The sequence below is a fragment of the Chamaea fasciata genome, unplaced genomic scaffold, assembly GCF_029207755.1.
Source record: "Chamaea fasciata isolate MVZ Bird 193981 ecotype frontalis unplaced genomic scaffold, bChaFas1.0.hap1 SCAF_13, whole genome shotgun sequence".
In the NCBI taxonomy this organism is placed as follows: domain Eukaryota; kingdom Metazoa; phylum Chordata; class Aves; order Passeriformes; family Sylviidae; genus Chamaea; species Chamaea fasciata.
The window spans coordinates 8,893,937-8,913,716 of record NW_027094098.1 but is presented as its reverse complement, the minus strand read 5'-3'; the positions used below and the strand labels follow the sequence as shown (position 1 = coordinate 8,913,716).

The 19,780-nt window shown below is 50.9% G+C and overlaps 1 protein-coding gene across 1 annotated transcript in view; it reads right to left on the bottom strand.

The window, feature by feature from the left end:
- Positions 1–12,182, bottom strand: part of NCKIPSD (NCK interacting protein with SH3 domain) — a 50,901-nt gene extending 38,719 nt beyond the window's left edge. Inside the window, exon 1 of the mRNA XM_066195323.1 lies at positions 11,974–12,182. Coding sequence (XP_066051420.1) covers positions 11,974–12,144 — 171 coding nt within the window. The 5' untranslated portion in view covers positions 12,145–12,182. The remainder of the gene's footprint in view (positions 1–11,973) is intronic.
- Between the last annotated feature and the right edge of the window lie 7,598 nt (positions 12,183–19,780).

The following is a 19,780-nucleotide window of genomic DNA, read 5'->3' as shown; positions in this document are numbered from 1 at the left end:
ACAAGCATTCTAGACCTCTCCCTGGAGTTTGGATGCAGATTCTATGGTTACTGTCCTGGGAATTGAGAGGAAGGATCTCACTGTGTGCCCCAGGAACAACTGGATGGTAAGATAAATTGAATCCTAAGTTATATTATTTCTTTACTAGCTGTAAAATTTATAGGTAGCTTTAACCCCACACTGTATATATGGAGGTGTAGGGCAGCAATGGAGAAGGTATCAGAGGGACTGAAATACTCCATACATGCTGCACTGTCAAGAGGGAGATCCTGCTAATTGGTCACAGACAAAATACCCAAGTGCACACACATCCTTGTTAGCTGAGAGCTGCTCCAGCACGCACATCTATTCTTTGTAAAGTGGATGTTTCTGCTGATGTTTCTGTTCCTGACTCACCAAATTCAGCAAGTAAATGCAATCAAGGTTTATTGGGACAGTGATAAAACTAAACCTAATTCATACCCCAAACCCAATAAAGATACTACTGAGATCTGCAGCAGTGTCTTACACTGCTACATGTGTGATAACAAAGACAACAGCACAAGCCAAAAAAAAACCCAGAAAATTTTGAATTAAAGATCCTGCAGTTGTTTTTGACTAGCAGACAGCAGAACACTATTTTTCTGTGCTGCAAAACTTCAACAGACTGTCAGTTTCCATTGACCTAGAAAACTATCTTGAGAATTGCAAGTTTAGCTCTGTTTATCAAAGGAATGAGGATAACTTGCTGTTATCTCCAGATTCAGTTTAAGAACAAATTCTGGGGTTTGTTCAGAGGTGTTTTTTACCTAAAAAAAAATTAAAGGGTTCAACTAGATTTGCTGACATTTCACCTATAAGGAAGTAAGAGGTGAGTCATGGAAGAAAAGCAATTTATTAGTGTCCCACACTATCTGCAGGAGAAAAACAGCCTCTGCTTTAGCTGCAATTTATAATCCCATCTCCTTTCACAGCTTAGAGTGGCACAGGCTTCCCAGAAAACACAAAGAAATGGGGACAGGAGGAGAATGTCCTCATAGGACATTGTGCTTCAGGGAGCAAAACAGCCATGATCCTGTTTTCCACACTTTCCGAGGCAGTGAACAAAAAACCTGCCTTTGTCAGACTGTTCAATTCCCATGTGCAAAAGTTGCTCCCAGCTCCCATGGCTCATTATAGGATTGATTTCTTGCATCTGATTCTTCTCGTGCCACGTTCACCTGTGTCAGCACCCATCAGTGAGAGCAAACCACTGTATTTCAGGAAATCTTCCCAGCCCATATCACGCAGGACAAATGCTGCAGGAATGGAGATGGCCAGGACTCAGCTCACCTCCTGCATGCAGGTTTGGAGCTGCCTAACAGCAAGCGAAGGGTGACAGTAACTCTGAAGCTGCATGGTTCGCACAGTTCATGTGCATGTTTTCTCTCTCCCATCCCTCTAAACTGTTCCAGGTCAGGGCTGATCACCCTTCACCACTCCTAACTCCCTTCAGCCCAGCTATGAGGTTTGTGCGGTCTTCCACATCCATCCACAGTCTCGTAAGACCAAACATTACCAACAGGAGATTTTGCTGAGAAAGCATTTATGCTGAATCATTAACAAAATAATAAGTATTTAAAAGGTTTTAAAGTGACCAGAGTTTAATTTGATTTTGAGACCTCAAGCTCAAAAATACAGCCAGTTCACATGTGTTCATGCATGTAGAAGGCTCAGATGCTGTCCCACATCACTGGGCAACGCTTCTAAGGCAGTGCCCAAGACCACAGGCAAGATGACGCTTCCCAAAAGTGGATGTTGGAGGGGTTTCTTTCCATCCCTGATATAAAAAATTATGCTCCACAGGTCTCTTGATAACAACTGCACAATTATTTCAATGCTGCTGCTGTCTCTTGTCATCAAGCTAATGGAAGACAGACACATGAAATCAATTAAAAAGAAATAAACTAAAGGGGATGCACTTTCCAGTTTAAGTCAATAAAGGTGATTCTAGGGCAAAAACTTCATTACTTAGAATTTGGCACATCAAGGGACATTGTTTTGTTTGATGTCAAATGGAAAAAGTCTTCATCTATAAACACTTTGATTTGGCCAGCCTTAGGGAAGTCCCTAAACTTCTGCAGTAACTAGGCAATGAATTATTTATGATCATCATTCTTATTTGAGGTGCTGGGATTTCATCCAGTTATTCTTTTAGCATGCTAAAAATGTGGACTTTCCTGATACTTGAACTTCTCCCCAGATATTCCCTAGGGATAGCTAAGCCTGAACATAGAGGGAAAGGGCCCATGGACCTGCCTTCTGGTTGGTCAGTTGCATGCAAATCATTGTTCAAACAATGGTCCATCCATCCCCCTGCAAACACGCATCCTGTCCTCAGGAAAAGGAAAAGGGAAATCTGGAAAGACACTGAATTCACAAAGTTTACACAAAAAGGAATTGTCACCACATCAGATTCAGAGGCCACGAAGGTTTGCATTTGTCTGCTCAGTGGAGAGCTTCAACTTGATGTCTCTAGGTGGCCATCTGGTTTCCACAGGAGCTGCCCTGGTTCTCATTGCAGCACACTGACACCGACTAAACTCTGCTGACAGAGAGCCCTCCACCCCAAAAACCTGCCCAACCACTTCCATTCCCCAGGTGCAAATGGGTGAAAGGCACCTGTGTGGTCCACCAAGGCTTTCTTCCTACCTCCAGAGAAAGAGGATGAAACAGAGGCTGAGCTCAGCCTGCCGGCCAGTGAGCTCAAGAGCAGTGGAGGGGGAGCAGGCAGCAGGAACAGGGGGAGATGACACCCTAATTACATCAGAAGCTGAGGAGGTATGGCCCCAGGCACAAACCTCATGGACAGGCATTCAAAGACCTTTTCATCAAGACATCAGCCCAGCAATTCCTGCCTCCTTGTGGGTGTCTGTTTTTGCAGCTCTCGCCTCATCTTCTCCCCCAACCCTTTGGTTTTTGTTCAATACAATAGAAGGTTTGGAGTTTAGGCCTGCCCTAAGGTTTCCATACTACAAGGCACTGTCCCTATTTGTACTACAAAAAACCCCAAGAAATAATTAATAGTTATTACTTAGAAAAGATCTAATCTGAACTTGAAACCAGTGATTTAGCAAGAAACAACCCACAGCCTGGAATTATCTAGCATGCCTAGTCCAACAGCTTGATTTTTTAATTTATTTTTTTTAATTATAACTCTTGAGCAGCTGAACAACCTAAAATATCAGCCTATGGTGGCATTTCCAGATCACAGAAAAAAATCAACACCTTGCAGACCACTTTCACACACACCACGCCAGCCTGAGCAGTGAAGGGGGACAAAGAGGCACAGATGGTTCCCCTCCCCCACCACTGGCACGACAGGAGATCCCTGTTCAAAAGCACATCCCACTAGTATGAAAGGCAGCCTGAGTCAGAGGAATGGGCTCACCGCACTTGCAGCTGGGTGACACTGCCCTTTTAGCTAGTCCAGATGGACAGGAGGAAGGACACGGGCGTCACAAGAAGCAAGCAGCTTCCAAGGAGGAAAGGAGTGACAACTTCTTCTAAACAACTTCAACAGGCAAGCAAATAACCAGGAAAAACAAACCCATGGACTTCCCACCTCACTCTAAAAAGCAGACAAAAATCTTACTTCCCCTTCTTGCCTAAGCCTCATGCTATAAGAGGACAAGTTTTAGCTCTTTGCTCCCTTGAAAGGGAAGCAAACAGCTCTGCCACACAAGCTCATTGCAGGGCATGAAGGGAGATAATCTCACATGAAGCTGAGCCTCCTGTCCCAAGGTGGTGGGTCTTGTCTTTTGGACAACTCTATTTGCCCCGATGTCTATTTAGCACTGACAGAGCTTTCTCCAAAACAGCATTCAATATCCCTGTGGTGAGAATGCAATGGGGGCCAAAGGGGAACAGAGACAGAAGCAGTCATGAATCGTGTCCTCTGTTCCGCTTCTCACATGACAAGCTTCAAAACCCTGGTTTTAAAATCAAAGGTTTTGCCATGTGATAAAAGTCAAAACAAATAAGGTTTGACAAGACCCTCTTTTAAAGGTCAAAATTTGATTTGTGAGCCACTGGCTGGAGAAGCAGTGATGCTCCTCCAGAAGCAGGACCAGAACCCACAATTCCTGCTGCAACTCAGACCTGAGGCGATGAGGTCAGTTGGGGTCCACAGAAAGAACTTCCAGTGGACTGCCATTTCAAATGAGATCTTTTCCTCTAAATGCAATAAGGATTTTTTAGATCCAGGTGCCAACTCACAGAAAAAGCACAAACTGGTGTCCTCCAAGAGTGCCACCACCCACTTCTCTCTGGAGAGTGTCAGCCCTGGAAACAAGACCTTCTTCGCACCAGAAGCTGGCACCATCACATCTCACAGCAACAGCAACTCTGGGAGGCAGAGATTACCAGCCCTGCAGGACCAGCTGATTCCTCAGTCCAACACCAAACACTTCCAACCCTCACAGCCCCTGTAAGCCTGCACACAAATACAATTCTTCAGTGAAATAAATTGAGCCAAGTCTTACTGATACACCTAAGATGAAATCCTCAACTTAAGTTTTGTCTCAGGAAGAAACACAATGCACGTGCATTTTAATTTGAAAATCTCTGCACACAAAGCTCTGTTAGAACCCGTGGCTTGAAAAATTTTGGTTATGGCAGTGGCCATGTAGAATGTTAGTATCTGTGAAGTCTAATTTTCTTGCAGACCATCTAATGCTACAGTTGCATACTAAGGTTGCTTGTACTTCCCTCCTTAAAAAACCCTTCTGGAATTCGTCCTTCTTCCAATACCCAGGCTGACAGCTCACACACTGAATACATAATCCTGTCTAGAAATGACAAAGTTTAAATTGTTCATGAGGGAGTAAATCTGAGATGCTCTTATAAACTCTCTTTGGTTTTATATACATCTGAAATACAAAAGGAACAGAATAAAAAGGAGGCTGCTTCTGTTCCAGAACCAGAGCCCTCCTCAACAGAGAGGTTCAGCTGTTTTGCATGTTTCAACCACTGACAGATGTAAATACCCACTTTACACCATGGGATTTGACCTTCCCCATGGGTATAAATATGCCCAAGGCCTTGCAAGGGATCTTCTTAGGTCAGCCAGCGACCATATTATAGTCTGCTTTTGTCAAAGCCTTTCCTAGTTTACAGGCTGCCCCCAGCACAGAAGTTAATCCTCTCTTGCAAGGAGGAGGACTCTTCACATTGCTTTCCCATCATCACTAACAGAGCCCATTTTTCTCCAAGGACAAGCAATATAAATTCCTCCCTGCTCTTCAGTGTCTTGCTCCCTCTGTACTTCACACAGAGCAATAAACACAGGGAAATCAATTTGCATGAACTTTCCAGTTTATTGGGTTCATATTTCTTTCAATACAAATCTCTCCTCCTTTGTTTTTTTGTGGTTTGGGTTTGTTGTTTTTTCTAACAAGAGTTCACCTGACTGGATGCTGGAAATCCTCAAAGGAAACGCAAACGTGGCATTGTGAGAAGTGATGCAGAAGCACATACAGAGCAGGATGTTCCTAGTTCAAAGCTGGCAGTTCTTCCCTTTGCAATAAGAAGCTCATCATCATCTAGATGTAAACAAGGAGAAAAAGTCTAGCCTCTTTCTCCTGATGAAAAGCATTCAAAAACCATACAGTAGGCAAAAAAAAAATCACAGACTGGATCAGTAAAATTGCAAGGTAACAGTAGGGGATCGATCACCTGGCAACAGTCTGAAATGCTCACAGCCCAGCACTAGAAAGCAGGAGTGCAATGACCTGGCAGACACTGTGACCCTGCAGGGAAGTTGGGAACCAATCTGTGTCTGTCTCCTCTGGGCAAGTGCTTCTTCAAAGGCTGGGAAGAAAATGTCACATCTTCTTTCCAGTCTGCCCCCTCACCTTGCCCTTCCTCCAAGGCAAAGAGAGCTGCAGCCACATTGCTCAAGAGTGGACATGGACTCTCAGACCTGTCCCTACTGCCTGCTCACTTCTGACCAAAGCAGCCTTCATGTTGTTGAACCCTGAAACAGGCTTAATATTTCCAGCCCAATGGAGCCATCCATGCAAGCACCAGTGTGACTCCACTCATGGCACAGGAGTGATAAGACCACACCACCAATGCTGCTCATACGTGGGTGTCCAGGCCACAAAGACAAATTTTATGTGGTATCAAAAGCTGAATTATTTTTAATTGGAGTAAAAGTGAGAACATGGCTTCACAGCCAAGACTAAAAACCATTACCATAGCTCTACTTTAATCATTCTGGACCATAAAGATTGTAGAACTTCTGGCTAAAATTTCAAGTGTTTAGCTACAGTAATTAGAAATTGTTATAATTCCCCTGACTGTAAAGGGGAAAAGAATGAAACTTCATCTCAAAGCATGAGCAGCTCTGACACAACAGCATCTCTTCTGTGGTGAGAGCCCAGAAAAAAATGCTTCGTTCTTTCACTTTCTTGCATGTGTCAAGAAATGCAGCCTCAGCTACAAAGCACTACCAGCTGCTTATTCTCCAAAATAAATCTTTATTTTTAGCCTAAGCACTTACTCAGGATCTGTGTGAGTATTGCAATTAAGCTCTCATGCCCATTGAAAGCTATGTCAAACCTGCAGCAGATGACAAACAACGCTGCAGGCTCCAGTGCAGGGGACAGCCTGTACAGTGTTCAGGAACAATGAGAGCAACTCTGCCAAGGGTCAGGAGCACCAAGTTTAAAGCTGGTTTTAAGCAGATGGAGGGAGAAACTCTTACAGCAAACAATTGCCAAAACTCAGTTTCCAGCAAGCCCAGGGAGGTTGCAGTATCTCCCTCTCTGGAGACATTCAAAACCCACCTGACACATTCCTGTGTCACCTGCTCCAGGTGGCCTTGCCGTGGCAGGGCATTGGAGTGGACGATCTCCAGAGGTCCCTTCCAACCCAAACTATTCTGTGATTGACAATGTACAACCAACTGCGGAGTTGGAACTCGATGATCTTTAAAACTCCTCCCAATTCAAGCTATTCTATGATTCTAACTGTGTTCCACAACCATCACTGTCTCCATGGCAGTGTGGAAGGCTTGACAGTACCTGAGCTGCCACAGTGATCCTACACAGCACCAACCTTGGCACATGCTGCTCCATCCCTGAACCAATGCACATGGGATCCTGGCAGAGAAGCAACACGATTAGAAACAAGGAGTTTTCCAGCAAGGTGGTGAACTGAATTAACTGAGAGTGGGGTTGACAAGAGCAGAGGCAGCTTAAGAGAAGGCTAGACAGCACAGCCGGGTGTAGGATGTGGGATCAGGCTGGAGGAGTGACCATGAGCTGTGAGACCCACACACTGAGCCCTGGCATGCCCAGGTCTGCAAGGAAAGGCAGCTCCTACCTCACTCTACACCACAAAATTCCAGTCCTGAACCCAGGTCAATGCTAGAACACAAAACAGGACAGAAGGTTTGAGCAAACAGAGAGTGCTCAAATTTCACTCCCTCACAGAAACCTGTCTTCTTTGCAGCTGGGGAGGTGACACACCACTCCTGTGCCTGCCTGGTCAGGACTACCTGTACTCTGCTGCTATGCACTTGCTCATGCTGCAGGAGAATTTTAAGTTGTTGCTAGGCTGCACAAAGCAGTCTCTTATTTTTATCACATGCCTGTTTATTCTTGTAGAAAAAGATACAGCAAACAGCAATCCAAGGCACGCTCAAAATGCTTGTTATACTCTTTGCTTGGCTCCATTTTCTCACCAGACAGTCCAAAGCTTCTTGGCCATCAGCATACACACCTTTGCACCCAGACAGACCTTCCCTTGCTCCTCAAGCGGTACAATGTGAAATCATGAACAGAGACTCAAAATCCACATAACAAACAAATTTTTCAGTCATTCCAAATAAATTTAAGGTAATTTTGAAAAGGATATTAATAATAATTTCAAAGGTGTTTCCTAATGGATTACACAGCTGAGCAGCTGATTTGTAACAGCCAGCAGGCTAAACCATCCCACTTCATGAGGAAACATTTCCCTGTGACTTAGCATGTATTTTTGCACCCCTGACATTTACCAATGTAGCATTTTAAAGCTGCCACTCCCCTGCCCAGCATTTAATGTTAACACTTTCATCAGCAGGGAATGCAGCCTGGGCTAGTGCAGACATGAGACAAGAGAAGATCAGTTGTGTAGCCGAGAGCTGGAGCAGCCCTGCTGCTCCTGGACGTGGGTGCCAAACCACCACAGCCAGCCCCTGTCCTGCCAGGAGCAGATCAGCTTTCCTGGCAGGCCAAGTGTCACCCACAGCTCAGCATCCTCCAGGACAGCTACTCCCTCTGTGCTCCTGGTGCTACAGCCTGAAATCTTCATCCAGAGCTGGAATAACTCCAGGTTCCCATCACAAAATTCCAGGTCCCATCATATTCATAGCAACATAGAGCTATTTATCCCACAGAAAGGAACCTTATTATTTGTTAGATTTGGCACTTGTCCCTCCCTGACACTAAGTGAACCTCTTGCACCTAAGTAAGCTTTCCAAACTGAATCGTTTATAGCTGCATATAAAGCTTTGAAAGCTTATCTTCTGGAGTGACTGTCTGACTCCAGAGACCCTAAGCTCCATTTTAATCCCCACATTTTTCTGCCACTCATACATCACTTAAGCATCAGCACACAGCTGGAGACAAAAGACCAGTCTTATGCTGATGGGCACTTTGCCATTCAATAGGAAGGCCTGGCACTTGAGAGGACAGTTTTGCTGCAGCAGTATTCACCTGGCATTAGATATGAGCACATTTCTTGCTCCACCAGGAGCTGGAGGCAACTACTCTTGTGCTGTCACGGGAACAGTGCTAGGTGCATGCTTTCACTGGTCTGGCACCAGCACCCACAGCCCCTGAGTACACGACTTTGCTGGGCAATGTCACACCTGCTGCTGTCATGGCCTCCCAAGATCTCCACCATGGCCATGCAGAGCCAGGGCTAAGCCACCTGTACTGCCACTGTTTCAACAAGCAACTCTTTCTGTGTGCTCCACAAGCTGCCCCATTCAGCAGCACAGCCCGATCTCCTCTCTTGCTGCTTGACAGCCTCAGCATCTATCCCCAGAATGGCACTTGGCTTGAAATGACTCTTAATAACCCAAACAGGAGCTAAAAGGGAACTACAGAAGAGTAAAATCAGCAGGAATATCAGCTGAAGTTGGCCGTTTCTAATTGACTCAAATTAATTTTACATCATCTGTACCTTCTGGTGCTCTGGCTGGGCCCCAGCTTGTTTCTTAAAGGCATTCTAAGAAGGATTTGTTGGTGGAGCTTTCTCTCCCCTACAACTAACTCTCCTTTAACAGCAGTACTGAGGCACAAGGATTTCAGTATAAAATCCTGCAAAAAGACATCAGACAAAAATAGGCATTAAACAATAACTGGGGATTATTTTTTCTTTTAGAGAAGTCAAGGCATCAATATCCCATATCTGTGAAAGCTGAGAAAAAAAACAACCCCTGAAACTCAAGAGGAGCTCAGAAGAAAACAAATGCTCCTAATAGTGCAAAGCAGCAACAGCAGCCCAAGTCTCCCCCGTGAGCATCCTCTCAGCAGGTTGCCATGAGGGGCCGTGACTGTTCTCCAACCTATTGCTCACCTGGAACCTAACTGCACTGCAAAGGAAGGCCAGGCTTACCTTTACAATGGTGACTCCTGTTGGCCACTCTCTCTCCCTGCTAACACTAATCATTAGCAGTGTTGTTTCCCTGCTGTGATTGGGGCAGCGTTAATTTGCCTCCCAAACCGCTGTCACTAATTGGTCTCAGTGCCCTTATTAAACCAAAACTGGGTGACAAATTGTTTGCACTCCTCCTGGACACTGAGCAAACAGTCTCAAGCACACTCCCAGCGAGCAGATGCTTTCTGCCATGAATAAACACACATTTTGACTTCACATCAGCTCTTCAGAGCTGGCAGGATGCAACAGAAAGTCAGTAACAGACACACAGGATGACTGCAACTGCAGAGCAGCAAATTAGATCCTGCTGCTTCACACATCATCAACAAATTCAGGTGCTGGAAATTTAATAGCCAAAACACAGATGAGCAGATGCAGGGAAGACTGTTTCCTGCAACAAGGTCCAAAGGTATTTGGGAAAGTTACGGCTGACCTAGAGGGAATGCTCACACAGTCACCAGCAATGCTGCTTTAATATCAGTGCATTACTAACATGTCAGGAGTTAGCCTGGCAGGCTGCAAGCTGTGTTGAGGCTGTAGCAAAATATAATGTTAGAAATGACTGTAAAGTCATAGAATAAATACTTTTCCTGTAAGATTTTGAGATGCATACTAGCAAGGTACCTGCAAGAAAAAAACTGGTATGAGTGAGCAGCCTAGGAGAAGGCTCCTGCACCCACAGCAGTAAGAAGACGTCATGCCACACAAGCAAATGAAGCAAGAGACTGCAGACAGGAAACTCATGAGCAGCAACCTGGAGCTATGCCACTGTGGGGTTTTAAAATCTAGCAGTTAATAAGGTCTTTGCTCTGTAACTAAATAGCTTCTGTAAATAGCTTATTAAGGGCTTATTGATACACAAGATGTCCTTGTTCCATCAGGCCATCCTGCCAGGTTGCAGAAGAGCCCCAGCTTCACAGGATGGACAGATCGAGCAGCCATCAAAGGGACCTGGTGTTGCCCTAACACACATACACACTCTCCTGTTAATGCTTGTTTCACTGGAGTGTTCTGCAAAGCCCACACCCACACTTACTTACAGCCTGATTTACTGCTAATCAGAAATTCAATGGCATCTGAAGGAGCAGCAGAAGCACATTAAAATAAAGGGGGTTGTCACCATTTTCAGACAGACGCCAAAAGGCCCATTTGTAACATTCATATGCATTTTTCTCTGCAGCTACCCATTCACTGATGCAGATTCTTCAGCATCCTGGTCCCACAGCTATCCCGAGGCCCAAAAGTACAAAAGCCCCTATCAATCAGTTCTTCATGAAATGCCTATTATAATTTTAGAAGCCATGTTTTCCCTCTTAAGCCTCCACTAAGCAGCCCCTGCACTGTCCAAGCCACATGCAACCTGTTTCCCATGACATTTGCAAGGGCACAGTGCTTACACCCCAGCAGCAAAAGGTGAACTCCATCCTCGGACTCCAGTTAGGGCCGCAGCTGGTGCTCGGACCTTCTGTAATTCCCGGTCCCATCAACTTGGCTGTAAGTGTTGCCACTGCAGGCAGCTGCCATGGCTTCTCCCAGGCCCCGGGACAGCAGGGGCGAGCTGTGGGTGTCATGGTGTGTTAAGGGAAGGAGGATAATCACCCCTCACTATCCTCTCAGTGTGAGGGTACCACACACACGGAGCCCTCAGTCTGAACAGCCGGCACAGAGATGGCCGTAGGACTGCCACTAACTTACACCAACCACGGCTGGTCGCCAGGAGATTCCAGTTCACCTGTAATCGTGTTTACTCCAGGGAGGAGAATCCCCCGCAGCATCTCCCAGGAATTTTCCTATCTTCCTGTCCCAGTTCTGCAGGAGCGAAGAGCCCGCCAGACTTTCAGGCCCTGGAGATGGCACCCTAGGGATCCATACCCAGCCCCCTTCCTCCGGACGAGCCTGCTGAGCTCTCACTTTGTCCCGGACCCGCGGGGCTGGTGCTCCCCAACCTCGACATCACCGGAGATGTCTCCTGCCTCCCTGCAACCACGGGATACCTATGCCACAGTGTCCCAGACTGTTCCCGCCCGCCGGAGACACTGCAGGGGCGGTCACGGCCACAGAAATGGCACACCCGTCTCCCTAGCTAGGCCAGCGGCTCCCAGAGAGGAACCAAGAGCGGCTGTGCCCGGGCTGCTCAGAGCACGGAGCAGGTGGCCCAGCACCCGGACTGTGCTCTACCACCGCGCCGGCACGAACCCAGCCGGGGACAGCCAGGAAAGCCCCGCTGCCTGCGAGGGGCCAGGGCAGAGCCGCCCGGCCCCGGGACCCCCGGCAGAGCCGCCCGCGCTCGGCCCGGCCCACCTGCAGCCGCTGGAGGTATGAGGCCGGCGCGTAGCCCGTCTCGCCAGAGCCGGCGCGGGTGACGAGCCACCAGTGCTGGTTGCTGCGCTCCAGGAGCAGAAAGGTCTCTCCGGCAGTGAAGGGCAGCGAATTGGGCTCAGCCGAACGGAAGCTGTACAGGGCCCGGTACATGGCGGCGGCACCGGCACCAGCAGCACCGGCACCTCCGCCCACACGGACCGGACTGGCCCCGCCCCTCACGTCCCGCCCCGCCCCGCCCCTCACGTCCCGCCCCCACGGCGCCGCCGCGCCCCGCCCCCCGCGCGGTACCGCCCCCTGGCGGCGCGGGGACGCCGCTCCCCCGCCCACGCCGGCAGGGGGCGCCAGCGGCTCGCGCAGCGGCTCTGAGGCGGCAAGACGGCACCGACCCCCGGGACTGATCCACGGGACTGACCTCGGGAATGACTCCGGGACTGAACCCGGGACTGATCCCCGGGACTGACCCCGGGACTGACCCCCGGGACTGACCCCCGGGACTGACCCCCGGGACTGATCCCCGGCACCGACACCCGGAACTGACCCCCGGGACTGATCCACGGGACTGACCCCGGGACTGACCCCCGGGACTGATCCCCGGGACTGACCCCCAGAACTGATCCCCGGGACTGACCCCCGGCACCGACACCCGGGACTGACCCCCGGCACCGACCCCCCGAACTGACCCCCGGGACTGACCCCCCGCAGCAACCCCGATGGGTCCATTGGCAGGATCCATGAAGCACGGACGCTTCCCCGGCACCGGCCCATTTGTGTCGGTCCTCAATCACGCAGTTGCCTGGGTCACTGCCGGCTTCTGGGGTCACTGCTCCCGCCGACCGCTCATCGCGCACCCCCGCCTGGTCCCTCTGGGCCTCGCTGGGCCGCAGGCACATCGCTTCCCCCCTAAATCTGCCCATCCCGGTGAGTGTCCCCAAGCAGCCCCTCCTCTGGGAATCCTGTATTGGATCACCCGGCACCACTGTGTCCCCAAAGTCCTTGTGTGCCCGCCAGCCCCACCCTGGGTGTCATGAGGGCTTCCCCCAGAGAGCCCCCCTGGGCCAGTCCCCTTCCCCACCACTCTCCCAGCATGGGATCAGGGCACAACCAGGGCTGGCTCTGAGCCGCAGCGGGCACAGTGACCTGGCACGTGGCCGTGGGGACGTGGGCCATGGCCCATCAGGCCTGGAACTCTCCAAGAAGACACAGCAGCCCCCAGCCCCGTTCATCTCCTTGCCCCATTCCAAGAGAACAACCCTTTGGGACACTACCCCAAGTAGCCCAAGACCCCTGCAAGCCCCCTGCCCCCCAACCCCAAGACATCAGCAGCTTCCCTTGGTCCCTGCTGCCCAGTGATCTGAGCCCTTCTTGCTGTCCCGGGGAAGTGGGTGGCAGACCTGCAGTGCATGGTCCCCCCCTCCTCTTCCCCAGCCAGGGCTTTCTCCTTGCTGACCTAGGAACAAGACAAATTTTCCACCTGGCAAAGCCAGCACAGACAGCCTAGGAGCAGGGTGGGTGGGGACCTGGTTACAGCACCCCAGTGGGACTAGTACACACTCTGCAGCCAAGTCCACCACAAAGACGCCCCTCACCCATCCTGCCCACCCCTGCCATCCTGCCTGGATGCAGGGATGCAGAGATGGAATAGTCCACAGATCCCCACTCAGTTATAGGGGAGTTTAATTCATCCAGAAACCATTCGCAACCCAATCCAACCGGTGGTAACACAATAAAAACCAGGCTTGTGGCGACCACAGCTCCCTGCCTGCTCCCAGCACAGCCCACTCAGGCCCGCAGTTTTCCCAGCACTGGCAGTGAGATAATTGTGGCTGATCCTGGTTAAGGAGGATGGAGTGGGAGTGAGTGGCTGCCTAAACTCCCTCACTGCAGTGGCTACTGGGAATCACTGCGGTGAGCTGAAGTTGGGCACACTCAGGCTGGAAAAATAGCACAGTGCTTTGATTTGGAACTGTGAGATGTAATTGGGACTGAATCCTTCAGGAGCCTTTCAGATCTGGACTTCCTGCGTGGTCACAGTCCCTTCCAGATGCCCAGCAGGGAACAGCACGTGGATGGGCAAGGGCTGGGCAGCCAGGGATTGCCACTGCAGGAGAGAACCTTCCCGCTTGTGGAGTCATTATTCTTGGCATCACTCATATCCCACGGGAACAGGATTCTCTGCTTGGCAGTCCCTTGCCCGGTTTGGCTGCAGTGGTCACCCTGCCTCTCTGTCCCCACTCCAGGTAAGTCCTGGCCACTCCCTGGCATGAACCCAGCTGTTTGTGCTGGAATAACAGAGCTTTGCTTCCACGAAGTCGGCAGCACAGGCTGTGCTGGCAGGCAGAGGCAGCTGAGGGGGATGCAGGCACTCATCACCCACCTCCCACGTGCACAGCAGCAGCAGCACCCATTCTCTTCTTGTGCTCAGCACAGCATCCCAGGTCTGTCAGACAGTGGCTTGGAAGGATCTCCTCTGTAAAGGCCCCTGCAAATCCTTCTGCATCTGGGTAGAATGCAGAGCCCAGGACATACTCCTGCTGCTGATGAATCAGCTTTGAATTGCAAGTGCCAGGTGATTTGTATTGGACAGGGAGGGGCAATGAACAAGGACCCTGATGCGTCACTTGCAGGTGACTTTTGAAGCTGAACTTGAGACCTCGGGACATAACAATTGCATCCCTTGCCCTAAGATCCTTGGGGACTGGGATCACTGAAGGGCTCAGTGCATGCATGGCAGCCCCCACACTCCTGTTTTCTTCCAGAGCTGCGGAGGGGAAGCATTGCACAACAGCACTCATATGATTGGAACACAAACTTGCCAGCTCCACATACACTTATATAAGTCTGCACTGTCTGCTCGTCAACACGTTGCAAAACAGCAGTGGGATCAATCGCTCTACTTTTAGGTATACAAATATTATTACGTTCCCACCAGCTCTCTCTGGGTGAAAAGTCATAGGGATGTGAGATGTTGTGAGGACCCCAGGCCCACAGCTCCGGGGACAGTGTCTTTAGTGCATCCTGCAGTGGCTAGGGGTGTCCATGGTCAGGATGGCCAGGCATTGAAATACCTCTTGGGCATGTCCCTATTTTCCAGTGTCCTGACAGCCCTGCCTTCTGGAAAACCACGTGAAAAAGCTGTAGATAGGACCCCCAATTGCATACATCAGTATCACTTCCAGAAGATCTCACCTCTCCAACTACATCTGCTGCCTTACGGGAGAAGCCCCTAAACCAGTGCTGTCTGCCAGCAAGCTGGGAAGGGTGCTCTGGCCATCAGGAGCAAGCCCTGCTCCTGTCTCTTGCAAGGAACACAGTGATGATCCATGCTGAGCCCGGAAACACCAGCAAGGGGCTGCTCTTTTGGCGGCCGCTTCCACGTAGAGCACAACACGTGGAGAAGCCGAAGCTGCCGGGACAGTGGGTGGCTCTGGGACCGCTCTGTTCCGCCTGCCTGCGGGGCCGAGGTGCCCGCCGAGCTCTTTGCGCAACCCGTCCTGAACAAAGCCGGGGCTGGCTGCGACCCAGACCCCTCCGGTGGCCGGAGGAAGGAGCAGCCAGTGCCTGCCAACAGCTGCACTTCCTAGAAATGAAGAAGACAGAAGGTCGGGAGAGTTGAGGGATGGTGGAGGGGGGGCCGGGGGATGCTGCGGGAAGGATTGAGGCACTGCAGGTTACAAGGCGAGCAGCACACAGCCCAGCCTGTGCCCTGTAGCTTCTCTTCAGGAAAACAAGCTCTTTGGCTTCACACAACAGCTCCCTGTTCTTTGTTAAACTCTGCTCGCGTCCAGAGCTGATGAGCCCCTTGCCAGCCCATGCACTCTGTGGGCTGGCACGGCCCCTTCGCAGCTCTCCCCGCCCGGGCAGCTCTGCAGACTCCAGTGCCATGCTGTGGGAGCACCACCCCCTGGGCTCCCCACACTGTCCTTCCAGCCACAGGCCCGCCGGGTGAAGGACACTTTCTGATTCACATCTGTCTCCAAGCAGGCCAATGCTGCATTGCCCAACACCACCCTGCTCATGTCCTTTCCCCATTGCATGTGGGAAGAGCTGCAAAACAAGGGGTTGCCTGGGGTGCAGCAGTGGATCCCGCCTCTCGGGGCTGCAGGAGCTCCTCTGGTTCTCTTTCAAAGAGAAATTGAAAAGATTCCACGGGGCTAATGCAGCCTGTCACAGCTCAGCTGGTGGGGACACTGCTGTGGTAAAAACCCAAGGAAGAGAAGACAGAGCCCATCACCTCTCCTGGAGCTGGCAGCCCAGCACAGCAGGCACCAGCCTCCATCATGTGAGGCTGCTGCCAGTGTCACTCTTTGTGGCCCATATGGTTTGTGAGGCAGGAGGGACAGGGACCCTGCTTACATCCTTTCTCTGAGAGGGAGTTCTGGGCTGGTGAGTGCGTGCAGCAGGCCCTGGTGAGCAGGTGAGGGGTACTGGGACGGGGGTCCCCACTGACAGAACAGGGTGCTCAGCCTGGTGGGGGCTGTCACCAGGGTTTGCTCTGCTCTCATTCAGGTGTCTGAGTTACAAGCTTCGAACAAAGGCCAGGCAACAGAGGGCTGGGGGAGGCCCATTAGCCAGCCCTCATTTCCATACAATTGCAGGAAGGTGGCTTTGCTTCCAGCCAGGGACACAAGCCATTCATTTCCTGCCCCTTCTGCCCTGCCCTACATGACTCCAAGGCTTGGGTGCCATTGGAGAGGGCAGTGCAGGACCCTCACTCTGTGCCAAGGATGGATCCATGCACAGGATGGACAGACAGTGGCCCCTAGCCCCACTACAGCATCACCAGTTTTGTTAGCCTCCAGTTACGCAAACTTAAGCCCACCACTATTAGAAACAGGGAAGGTACGGTGGCTGGGCCACACACTGCGCCTGCTGTCTCCAGTACTGTGTGCTGCAGAGGCATCAGGGCACAGGGTCCCTCTGCCCCTGTGCACTGAGAACCACCGTGTCCTCAGTGGCTCGGGTCTGAGTCCTTTGCAGGCCCAGGGCCACAGAGTGAACCATTCACCCCTGGACAGGGAACACAGCAAGTTCGGGCTGCTGCCCTGTGACATGTCACTGCTTGGCCACAAGGAAATACTTTGTCCTCACTCCATAAAAGGCATTTTTGTGTCTCTCCCCACTGGCACAGACCCAGCTCAGGGGAAGAAGTCCAGCAGCTACGCAAGAGGCAGCAGCAGAGGATGGGGACAGTTCAGGGACAAAGCTGCCCTCTTCTTCAGCAAGGCCAGGGGCTTTCCCCTGCCTCTTGCTTCTGCTCTGCCCAGCCCCAGTGCCAGAGAGGCCACCTACCAAAACATCCTGGCAGGTACACAGAGCACCACTCAGCCCCCATCTCAGTCCCCAGTGCCCTGCCTGCAAATCAGAGCTCAGTTCAGTGGAGAAACTGGTGCCAGCTGCAGGAATGTGTTTCATCTCTAGCCAGCTGATGCATGGCAGTTCCCATCAGCCACCCCAGTTTTTGGCTAGAAGTGACCTATTTATGTAAGGCAAGCTCCCCACAAGCCTGGGGCTGCTGCAGTATCCTCCAGGGACAGCCATAGGAAAGAAGGAGCAGGTGCCTAGGGGCCTGGACCCAGCCAGGCTGGACCACGTGCTATCTCTCACCTAGCCCCTGCAAAGCCACTGGTGCAGGGTCAGGCCCAGCACAATGCAGCCACCCTGGGCAATGGTCCTGCTAGGGCAGGGCTGGCAGGAAAAGGTGGGTCTTCTCCAAGCATCAGGAAGCAGACAGGGAGGAGACCAGACACAGGGGAGCCTTGAGGAACAGGGACGTGCACTCAGCATTGTCCTCCATGGAGCAGAGGCAGCAATTACAGAATGGGGGCTCCCTGCCAGGGCACAGGCTGTCCCAGCTCCCGTCCCTCATCCCAGCTGCAGGGCTGCTCTGTGGAGGTGCCTCTCCCATGGGGCAGGGCGCCCCAGGACACGAGGGGACCAGCCCAGCTGCCCCTTCCCAGTGCTCCTGCTGGCACAACTTGCATGGAGGAAAGCTCACAGTCCAGGGAGGACCAGAGCTGTGGGGAGCCATGCTCAGGGCATGCACAGAAACATAAAAAGCCCTCAAGTCTGTTCCTGAGTGCAACTGCTGCTTTCCCATTATTCAATCACTCTGTCCTTTGCCATGGTCCAACAGGCAGGTGACCACAAACACCATCCCCAACCCCTGTTCATCTCATTTCTGTCCTCCAAGAAGGCCAGGCACAGGGCTGGGGCCCATTCACTGGGACTGCGGGAGCCCCATTCCCACCCCAGCATGTAGGCAGTTACACAGTTGCCTTTCCACAAACAAGGAATTGCTGGGAGGGATGTGTGGAGAACAGCATGGAAGGAAAAGAAACCTTGTCTTGAACTTTGCAAGATAGTATGCACTTTAGAGGTACTTGGACACGGGTTGCCCCTTATTTAACCCTCAAGGATGTGGCGCAAGGAAGGGATTTTTCCTCCTGATGTTTTGCTGTTACATACCTTAAAGTAACTAATGAAAAAGGTCTTCTCTGTTCCTGCTCCCCCACTCCCAGCTGCTGCAGCACAGAAAGCTCCCAACCACTTGTTGCTTTGGAGCCCTGGCACAGCATCTCTTAATCCTCAGACAATATTGGCAAAAGGATTTTAACAACGCTGGCTTGAGCCCACAGGGGCAGGTCCCTCCACGTTCCTGCAGCAGCATCAACTGCACCTGAGGGTTCGCTATTGTTCTACATGGACCCCCCAGTGCTCCAGGTCTGCCTGCTGACACCATACTGCTGAAACCATGTCTAGACTGAGCTTACCCTGCTGGCAGTGTTTCTGCAGCTCCCTGCCTGTACCCAGGGCCGTGCCTGCAGGCCTGTTCTGGAGGCAGCTTACATCAGAGTAAATGCAATTGTTCTCATTAGATTTTATGAATTCCCTCCAGAGTTCCTATGTAACACGTTAGGGGACTTTATCCCTGCTAATTTCAGACTACAAAGTCACAGCACCTATCAGATGAATCTGCACAGGTACTTATTCCTAAGTACCAGCAATGATAGGTAACTACAGTGCCTGCCAGGAGACTCATTAGCTCATTAGAAGAGGACATCACATCCTAAAATGGAGAACTGAAAAGGAAGTATCACCTTGCAGCCTTGGCCCCTCTCCTTGTGCTGGGCACATCTTGGGAACAACAGGCAGGAGTGCTGCTCATCAATGTTGAAGGCATTTTGCAGTTGAGATGCCAAGAATAAGTAGCCCCATCCTCCCCTCTTACCCAAGGCTTTTGGCAGCCAGTGCCAGGAGTGGTTCCCAGGGCCCTGTTAGCTGCACTCACCACCGGGAGTCTCACCCAGAAGCAACACATGGTCTGTTCAGGCTGGACAAGCCCATCTCCAGAGACAACAGCCTATATACTGGCATGAAATACTGAGGTGACTGCAAGATATAAAAACACCTGTTTAAAATCAACATCAGTGGTGCCTGAACACTGTGGAACAACACAAACCCAAACAAAAAACAAATAAAAAACCCCACCCACAAACCTACGTAAAAGCAAAGGTAAAAAATGTCTTTAAAAAGTATAAAGGAGCACAGGAGAGCCGTCAGACTTTGATCAGGAGAACTTGATAGCAACTGCTGGGGAATACGAAACTGAATCTACAAGGCTACAGCCACCTGAAGAGGATTGACGTTCCACAAGATCTGCAGCCTTCCTATCACACCCCACCTCCCCTCTCCTAAGCAAGCCTGCAGGCAAAGTATGGGCCAGGGAGATGATTCACCTGACTCTTCTGCACAAACTGACTCCTTCATTCTGATTATCTGTACAAAG